At 33.4% G+C, this 10,647-nt stretch overlaps 1 protein-coding gene across 1 annotated transcript; it reads left to right on the top strand.

Annotated features, from left to right (window-relative positions):
• The first annotated feature begins 1,147 nt into the window (after window positions 1-1,147).
• On the top strand, window positions 1,148-10,148 carry LOC126971671 (WW domain-binding protein 4). Its single transcript, XM_050818059.1, has 7 exons — window positions 1,148-1,356; window positions 1,434-1,506; window positions 3,573-3,764; window positions 5,707-5,854; window positions 6,232-6,322; window positions 8,605-8,772; window positions 9,935-10,148. Coding segments are annotated over exons 1-7 (870 nt in total). The 5' UTR covers window positions 1,148-1,354; the 3' UTR covers window positions 10,131-10,148.
• Window positions 10,149-10,647: the final 499 nt, after the last annotated feature.

Raw genomic sequence — 10,647 nt, 5'->3', positions numbered from 1 at the left:
ACGCCAAAGATCGCTCCTACGCTGCCCTCATGCAACCTACTCCGGCGATCTTGACCAGATCCTCAGTCCATCTTGTGGGGGGCCTACCAAAACTCTTACGTCGTCTCTCCTTCCGGTCTCTCTACGACTCGTCTTCTGGTACGTTGTCACCATTCGAGGACTTACTGCCCCAACCACCATCTGTCCGTTGAGCCATGTGTCCTGCCCAATGCCACTTCAGTTACGCAACCATCTGGACTTTGGTTCACCTACGGATCTCCATATTTCTGATTCGGTGTCGTAAGGGAACTCCGAGGATAGCCCTCTTCATTGCCCTCTGAGTGACAATGAGCTTCCTCATAAGGCCTATAGTCAGCGAATAGGTCTGCATTTCATATGTCATCACTGGCAGCACGTACTGGTTAAAACCTTTTTCAGACACTGTGATATTACGAGTATGTATGGTAACAAACAAAATTTAAAACAGGAACTATAGGATAAGAAAACAGCTATCCCATGAGAGCAATATTGTATTGAGAGGTATATACAATAGGTATGTTAATACATAAATACAACTAAAATGTCATGCGAAGAAAAATAAATTAATAACTAACTAAGTAAAAAAAAGTTGGGTGCACTTCATTGAGTGATTCGTTCAATAGGTCTATAATCTGTAAAAATGATCTGGAATTATATCCAGATATATATCCATAGCAGATGCTCCGAAAACTGATGGGTTTTTTTTTCATTCAAGATTAACAGGGGCCAATCACTCCACTTAGAAGGGATATAAATAAAACATTTAAGTAAATAATCCTCATTTTATTATGCGTTGTTCCAAAACTTTATATGAAAAAATTTAAAGTCATTAAAAATCATAAAATAGCTGACGAACTCGCGTCCCGTGCTATTAAGTATTAATAAAAATATCCATATTTTTTTTTAAAGATTTTATTGCCTGGTAACAAGACCCACACAAAGATGAAAGAATAAATTTTGACATGATTAAATTGTCAAATGTCAATACTCACAGTGTCTATCATGTCCCTATAGGTATATTATTATACTCTTTGGTGTCTACATAAAATACATTTTTATTGATGAATAATATGTCAACGTTACGTTTTCCTCTAAGTTAGACCTATTATTTACATAAATACATCCTCTTTGGTTTCGATATGTAGAAATTAGAAATCTCCAAAATCCAAATTGTCCACCACCACAAATATTTTTTTTAATTGCATTGATTAATAATCACTATTGTAGTATTTTAATTTTTATACAGACAGTAGACACTATGAAGTGATGAGTTAGAGTAAATAATTGAGATATAAGTAATAAATAATATTAGATTATTTTAAGTTAATTTTTCAACATGTAAGTCAAATTTTACGTGAAATTTTATTACAATAAACTGAATTATGATATTAATTAACACAGTTACAATGTTTCAGGACTGAGTACTGGAAATCACAAGCACGGAAATACTGCGAGTTTTGCAAGTGTTGGTTCGCTGATAACAAAGTTGTGAGTTTTTTATATCTCTTCGTATTAAGATTCTATAATTTTGTAAATATTACAAGAACATATTCTTTTGGATTATGTAAAATCCACTTTAGTTGCATTTTATAGAATCATTTTGTGGGCTTGCTTGGTGAGCATTATTTTTATAAATTTGTAATTATCTTGTGCTATAACCTGGTTAGAAGGCTGTTGAGTTTCTTATATGTTCTTCTCACGAGCTTTTTCCGAATATAATGGTAAATCTAAACCTGTATGAATAAAATTTATTTGACTTTGAATATGTAACTTTAAAGTTGTTTCTATTATTATCTAACCTTTACAATAACATAACAAAGACTAAGCCTAAGCTATATAATTTGAGATTATTTTTATTGGAGACCAAGATAGTTAATTCGACTGGGCTGTTAATGTACTTATCCTCTTTATGGAGCTATTGTGCATGTCCATTCATGTGCTTACCCCAGACCATCCCAGAAGTCTAGCATCCTCTCATATGGCATCAGGAATGACTGCAATAAAGGGCTGTCTCACCTATGGGAAATAGATGCTCCATTTAAGGGATGGAATGGTGTCAATACCTACAATTTTATTTATTTTGTCCCTAAGTGGTCTGCAAACCTCTGATATCGCTGGTACTTCATTCTTTGTTTGCCTGCATGTGGTGCAGCAGTTCCATTTCATATACTATAGGCTCTTTTGTTTAGTTTATCTGCAGCATCATTGCCCACTGACTTATTCTTGGTGACTATTGATCTATTTGATGACCTGTATAGCCGAGTGGTTAGCGATCCTACTTACTAAGCTAGAAGGGTTTGAATCCCGGTAGGTGCAAGCATTTATATGGTGAATATGGATGTTTGTTTCCGAGTCATGGATGTTTAAATGTATTTATGTATGTTTATATGAATTTATGCATGTTTAAGTAAATATATCGTTGTCTTATAACCTATAACATAGGCTATATATGCTTAACTTGGGGCAACATAATTCGTGTAAAAAGTGTGTCAATATTATTATTGCATAGTAACTCTGCTTGTGTTTGCTGATCGCGGAAACACTGTTGTGTGAGACAGCTCATTATCTTGAACTCAATACACTCACTCTGGATAAGGATCTACAAATGGTCAGAAACTAGTTGGTACCAACATTGTTGTACCATGAGAAAATCAATTTAAATAAATAAAGATTAGAGATTCCAGTATAAGGACAGAGGTTATGGTGTTGGTCTATAGCACCTGAATTATGGATGCACTGTCTGAGATTATCTTTATATTGAGGTGTTTGTATCCTTACTTTCCTACAGTAAAGTAACACACACCACCCATGTTGCAGTCTGCAGAGATCATAAAGTCCCACTGGTGTGTTTTGTAGTGTTACACTAGTTCGACGAGTTCTCTTCTGGGAAATTCAGGGGACAAAAGCACTAAGATAATTTGTTTTTCTGTCAAGATTTTCACTGCAGTGAGGTTGCTAGAACAAAATGCTTTGATACTGAAGTATCTATCACTAACATATCACCAATGTTATTTAGTTGGTAGATTTTATTATTTATGATCCAAGGTTTGTTGATTAGGGTGGCAGTGTTGTTGTTTGCCTTCAGCACTCTGCCTAGAGTGGCCACAACTATCTGCTTACGCTGGAGGTTAGTCTGAATAATGTTGAGGAGCTACAGATTATACACAATATTATTATGTATTTGAAAAATTAAGACACATTATACGCATGTGGGGGGCAAGAATCAAGATTCTATGGTTGTGCTCGTTGCACCGCTGTTGCAAGGATAGTTTGAAATCATACCTTAACATAATAATTTAATGATATATTTCCAATTTTAATTCTCTTCATTTCTTTTTACATATGGAATATGAACTATATAAAAGTTTTATAGACGTAGCCCACACCAGATAAAACACCATGCCCATGGTGACAGATGATTGAAGTAATTTTTATCTCTGTCAGGCTATAACCAACAACAAGAGGTTTATAAAGGTGCTGATAATAAACATTTGTAAATACAACATAAAAATATAGGTGAGATACACAATTGTTAAGCATAAAATTGTTTCCAGTCTATTTCATTCCATGAAAATGGTAAACGACACAAGGATAGTGTTAAAAAACATATATCACAAATCAGTAAGAAGAGTGCAAAAGAATTTAAAGTTAAGGAGAAACTTGACGATGATATTAAAAAAATGGAAGAAGCTGCCATGAGTGCTTATTTAAAAGATGTACAAAATAATGCTGATTTGACATCACAGGTAATAAAAACCTCATTTATGTTATTTTATTCATATCACTCCATACTACTACTACTTCCATTAGGTAAAGATAAATATGCCTACTACTCGGCTAAGTCGAGTTAGTAAGTCTTTTGTGGGGCGATGTATATGCTTTTACAACAAGATCCCAGAAAATGTTCAAAACAAAAGTATTACGTTATTCAAAAGAATTGTTAAAAAACATTTGTGTGGTAAAGGTATAACATAAATGACTTTCTTAATGATACCACAGATTGGGAATGGAGCGACAGCCCTCAGGCTATTAAATAATAAGTTTAATTGTACAATGTTACTTTGTGAATGTTACTTTAATTGTAAAACATATTTTCGATAAAAAAAAAAGCCCAGAGTTTGTTGTGCCCATTCTTCTCAGGCCTGAGGCATTCATTTTGGAATGGGTGGTAGTTTTTTTTTACTTTCAATAAGTGATTTCACATCCTATTTTGAATAAAAATATTTGAATTGAATTGAATATGAATAACTTAAAAGTTATGACTGCCACTCTGATGTGATAGGTTACATGAGGATTATTATTACTTCTATCACTTGGGGATTGGAGACTGACTAACTGGGACTGGTGTGTACAGTTTCTACTAATTGATTTCGAAAAGAATATGTTAAATGTATGATATGTATTTTACTCTAGGTCTAAATGCAATTTTTAAGACAAAAACTGACAAGACATGCAAAATGTGCACCTAAGTAACTGATACTAGGTAAGGTAATCAAGGTGTGTAAACCTTTTAGATACTCTATGCGCTTGCTTTACAAAGAATCTGGAGTTCTGACCGTTCGACAGCTCTTTATACTTCATTCCATATTAAGAAAACACACCACACTCTCATAGGATAAAAATAAAAGTAAAAGAAGAAAATTGCAAAGAGTTTGTCCAGTTCCAAATTTTAGAACTTCTCTAGCCAGTGGACATCATCAAGTAATCGCAAGTCATCTCTATAATAAAATAAATGAACAATGTCACATATATCCTCTTGCAAAATTTTCATGTAAATCCGTTGTTAATAAATGGCTCCTATCAAAAACATACACAGAAACTGAAGGTCTCCTCAAGATATGTAACTTATAAAACTAAAAAATACTATTGAGTACATACTGTTTACAACATAGGAATATTCTACATATATTATGAATTATTGTAAAATGTTGTTTAGATGAGATGTATGTGCACTTCTTCATTTTAATGTTATTATTATCTTAAACCAATATAAATTGATTTACGCAAACACTGATACCCATAACACAAGTTAGACCTTATCATGGGTATCAGAGTTTCAATTCAACATTGTATTTTATTTAAGATAAGTTAATTTTTAAGATGTAGTACATATATATTTAAGTGTTGTGAACCTCTGTTTTTGTGAAATAAAGTTTATTATTATTATACACCCTGCCCAGTATCATGCAGTGACCATCAGAATACTAAAAAAAATTGTAAGTGGCATTATGATTGATATGGTCTCCTGATACTTAAGATGCCATGTCTCTTTAGTCCAGTATTTCACAAGCTGTGTCACCCATTAAAACCAAAACACAGAAATTGCTTGGTGACAGTATAGGAGATGTTGTTATACCCAGCCTTTATCCTATGCCAAGTAGGCACTCACAATATTAAAGTTTTATTAAAATTTCCTGCACAATAGATGTATTTGTTATTCATTGAATAATTAAATTTGTGGATTATCCATAGCTGTATTTCTTGAATCTATATTGTATAATATAATATGTGGGTTGGTTCATACTCATATGGTATGTGAATAATCTATGACACATCCAGATTATACATGAATAGCTAACACACAGGCATGGGAAATAGGCATTTTTTCATTTTAGATAGAACCTACAATTTCTTGTTTTGTTAAACATTAATTAATTAATAATTGTGTGTTTTTTATTCTTTTTTTAGAGTATTAATGATTTACTTGCCAAAGATGGCAACAGTAGCAAAGACATTATAATTTCCGAGAAACTTTCTACAACTGTAAACGAACCTGTTTGGTATGAAGTGAAAAATGATGATGGGAGCACATATTATTGGAACAAACAAACCAATGGTGAGAATCGACTACCCTTTATTAATATTACTTATTTTGTACTATATTATGTCTTAACATGGACACATCATACACAAAGTGTATTGTTGTAATGTCTGTAATGTTATAAACTATTACTGCAGAGGATGAAACTTAAGCAAATCATTAACATTTCCTCTTTATAAGGATTAAAAGTAATAAAAGAATAATAAATAAAATATTTAAGTATTTTGGAAGCTGTGAATTCTAAAACTAATGATAAAAGCCCTCAATGCATCTCTTGACACCTTTTGTTGTCCATGGGCGGTTGCCTCACCATTCCCTTCCTGACTGTGCCTCTTGCCTTTTTTTTATAAGAGGAGGCAAAGGAGGCAAAATAAAATATTTTTTCATTACAGAAACAACCTGGGAAGAACCAGACAAATATTTATCAATAGCAGAACAAGGGGAAACAAAAATAAAAGAGGAAAAGAAACAGAAGAAATTACAGTAATTATAATCGTATCATATATTTTTTTTCACTGGGACAGCAAGAGAATATCCAAATCTAATCTATAATTATTTCTTCCTAAATAATAAGTCCTCACATAAATATAAGTTTATTGGAATTATAAAAAAATTGTCATATTTTTAGTGACAATACATTTCTCTCAATGTTTTTTGAGATCTCTTTTGAGCTTTTGAACACCACACATCTTAATGAATAGAAGTTCCTCTCATTTCTATCTCTTTCATTTCTTCTTCTGTTATAACTAATAATTCTAAGCGGCTGTTTCACAATGTCCAAGTAAAATAGCAGATTGTCATAGGCGACATAAATTAATGGTTACATAAAAGTTCCAGATGAAACAGATTGCGTTTCACAATCACTTCACCGCTATATTTAATCACTATATGACTTATCTAGCAGATCGGTCTGGCAACCTCACACTCAATAGTCCCGTTGGACGAAATGAAAATATTAGAAAAACTATTTCTTTTACGAAATAACATAACACAAGCTTAACCTCTACTTGGATATTGATGAAAATTTTATTTCATATTTTACAGTTTTGTATATATTTCTAAACAGCACTTGTACCACTATTTTCACAATAAAATCAATCATTACATAATTGTATACCGCTTCTGTGTAACGAAATTTGAGAATATCAAATGCCTCTCATAATTGTCCATAAATCATAACATAAACAAACCATTATAGTAGAGGAGTCGAAGCGGGATTTTGGGATTTATTCTAATGCGTCAGAATAACACAAGAGGCACAAACTTGCACCTTGTAAAGTACTCCCAATACGACTCCCGACGAACTACAATAGGGTCCACTAAATAACTCGTCTCAATTCAAATTCAAATATTTTTATTCAAAATAGGATTTAAAATCACTTATTGAACGTCAAAAACTACCACCCATTCAAAAGAGACTACCTCAGACCTGAGAAGAATGGGCGCAAGAAACTCAGCGGGCTTTTTTTTTAATATAAAATATGGATTACAATGTAATATCGTACAATAAACATTTATAATTAAAGAGCCTGAGGGTGTTCGCTTTATTCGCAGTCAGTGGTATCATTAAGAAAATCGTTTATGCTATAATAACCTTTCCCACACAAACGTTTTTTAACAATTATTTTAAATTTAGTAACACATTTGTTTTGTACATTTTCTGGGATCATATTGTAGAAATCTAGTCTAATGACGCGCTACATAAGATTAACTGTCAGAAACATGCATACACTCTATTAATATCTGAAGCGCTTGAATATTTCTTGACGACTGTTTTTTTGACATTGTTGTACACACTCCCCCCACCAGTGACAGGGTACACATCATATAAACTTGACTTAACTTTTTCTCTTTGACATCTAATCCTCACAATCCAATAGGTGTCCACGACGCTCGAGTAAATCTCTGTTTAGCTCTTGGGCTCCTCTAGCATTATATAAATTGACATAATTTTGTTAAATGCTTGTCACTTTGTCAGGCAATCTATCAGATAACTATGATATCTGCTTACTACATCCTATTATTTAAATGGCTCTTACCTGGTAGATAAACACTATTTGTACATTGTAAAACGCAAATGATGTCTTTATTCGATACATGAGCAGCAAGTAGCGTACTCGTAATTTTACTTGGACATTGTGAAACAGTCCCTAACTCTCAAAATGTCATATGCTTTGTGTACCTACTTTGTTTCATAAAGTAGCATTCGATTTATTTATTTATTCGATCCACCAGTGATAATTACATTAATTCAAGCAACAATAAAAACTAGCTGACCCAGCAAACGTTGTATTGCCGATATTAAAATCGCGATACAAAAGTAACTGTTGATCGTAGATGGGTGAAAATTTGAAGTTGTATGTATTTTTTAAGGCCGACTCATAATCAAACAAATTAAAAAAAAAATGTCAAAATAATTAAAAAAAAATCGTGTGGACCACCCTTAACCTTTAGGGGTATGAAAAATAGATGTTGGCCGATTCTCAGACCTACTCAATAAGCTCACAAAATTTCATGAGAATCGCTCAAGCCGTTTCGGAGGAGTACGGGAACGAACATTGTGACACGAGAATTTTATATATAAGATTTAAAAATCGTATTAACTTATAACTGAAAAAAAAACACAATGAAATAGTTCTTGGTAGTTCGCTAAATTGAAATCAGTTAAATATAAAATATTTAAAATAACACTTTAATCTCACTATATTTGTCCTATTTAGCTGCAATATAGGTTCGTAATAATAATAATTATAGTTTGGTTATAGAAAACAAAAACATAAAGAAGTGATCACAGAGGCGAAAGCTCATATGGCAAGAGAAAGCATGCGTGAGTTAGCAGTAAAGAAAGAAAAGTCTCCACCACCGTTCAGACCTTCATATGGACCAGAACCAAGGAGTTCACCGTTTGGGAAGTGGCAACCTGTTATTAAGGAGTAAGTATACATTATGGACTTGCATCTTGTGCCATTAAACAAAAGAATAATAAAAAGTTTAAGTGTACTTTTAAAGTTTGAATAATTTTTTATTAACTTTCTAATTAAAAACGAAGAATGAATATACAGTGTATACTAGTGACGACCCGGGAGTCCTACCCGTGTCTCCTGTTAAAGGCCTCACCCAAAGATTTCCACGACGATCGGTCCTGCGCCGCCCTCATCCAACGTATTCCGGCGATCTTGACCAGATCCGTCGGTCCATCTTGTAGGCGGCCTACCAACACTCCGTCTTCTGGTTAAGTATATGCAATTGTAATTATTAAAACTTAGAAAAAATGCTCTAATTCGTTCAAAAATCACGTGATTCACAATGTTAACAAACCAATTTGTTCAAAATAGCAATTGTTAGTATGTTCTAGTGAACAAACCTCATTTTCAATTTAACTATCCCTAACTGAACGATTTAAGTTTTTACCATCAGACCTTTCCAGCGATATAATATGGGTGTCAATATATTATGATATGTATTGTGGTTGCTGAGGAATATAATTTCCAATACCTTCTTAGTGCTATATATGTTATACAGATGATTGGTATGTCAACAAATCCATTCATATTTTTGTTATCGTCAATATACTCTTTAGTAGGTATGCTATATCAGCGATCATTTGTTCCATGTTCCCGTGAAGCAAAAAGCGTCTATAAATATCTTTTTTCAGTTAGAAGTTAAACCACATTTTCGCGTAGTAATAATATTTTGGCAATACATCTAATCAATTTGTTATGTTTTTAAAGTAATAACCCTCACTTCTAGTATTAATACACAAATAAAATTTGAAAAACAACATTTTATTAACGATGCGGGACTCGAACCCACGACTTCTGGCGTTCCGTGCCAGTGCGCTAACCAATTGAGCGAACCGTTCGAGTGACGTATCGTCATAAAATCTTGTATGATTTGTTCAACTGTCAGGTTGTGGCTATTGGACATCTATTCACATAAGCTTGCTTTGAAGTGGAATCTTCTTCTTAACGCCTAGTGACCAAGAAGTCTTAGTTTATAATGGACTACAAGTTTCTAGGTTTTTGATGTCCTCTTTTATCCTAAACCTAATAGCATTTATACGAAATTTTCTAACAAGTACTTTGTAATTTACAGGGAAGTGAAAGAAATTGATCTACAACTACCCAAGTCCAGTAAACCAGTAATACCACCACCAGTTGTTATGGAACCTGAAAGAGTTCAGTTTAAAGAAAAGAAAATAGAGTCCCTGGGAGAGGGGCCTGTGGAGTTCAAAAAGAGAAAGTTCAATAATTCTAAACGAAACATTAGACAGAAAGTTGACGACGAATAAATATTTATACTGATTGTAGATGTTGTTTTCTTTATTATCATGTGATAGAAATCATCTGTTGCTGAGTTTGCGGAGTGAGCCTTCTGCACTTTACTATTACAAGATATTCTTTGCCTGAGCTTTAGCCGTTCATAATGTACCTACGCATAAATTGTACCTACGAGGGCTGCACTAAAAGTATCGGAAATGGAATATTTACACTGTTCATATTAAAATATTTTTAATTGAAAGCTCCTTGGTTTTAAAAAGTCGAATACCGTCGAGTCGCACCAAGTAATTATTATATTACTTAGTCAATTAACTGGGTCATCGTCAACTGGTGAAGGCCGTCGCCGGGCGGCGACAGTGTTGTGATGTGTTTGCACTTTACACGGCGCGTTTGCCTAAGCGTGATCGCGAGCAATGCATCTGTAGGCCGATTCACGTATATTCTAAAGATCCAAAAATCGTTGTAGTTCAGAAGTCGTCCTATTTTAACTTGGTCCAAAATTGATATTCACGTACTGATTCGATAGGA

This window comes from Leptidea sinapis, chromosome 24 (assembly GCF_905404315.1).
Source record: "Leptidea sinapis chromosome 24, ilLepSina1.1, whole genome shotgun sequence".
In the NCBI taxonomy this organism is placed as follows: Eukaryota; Metazoa; Arthropoda; class Insecta; order Lepidoptera; family Pieridae; genus Leptidea; species Leptidea sinapis.
The sequence above is the reverse complement of the archived record's forward strand: the minus strand, read 5'-3'. Positions and strand labels throughout refer to the sequence as shown.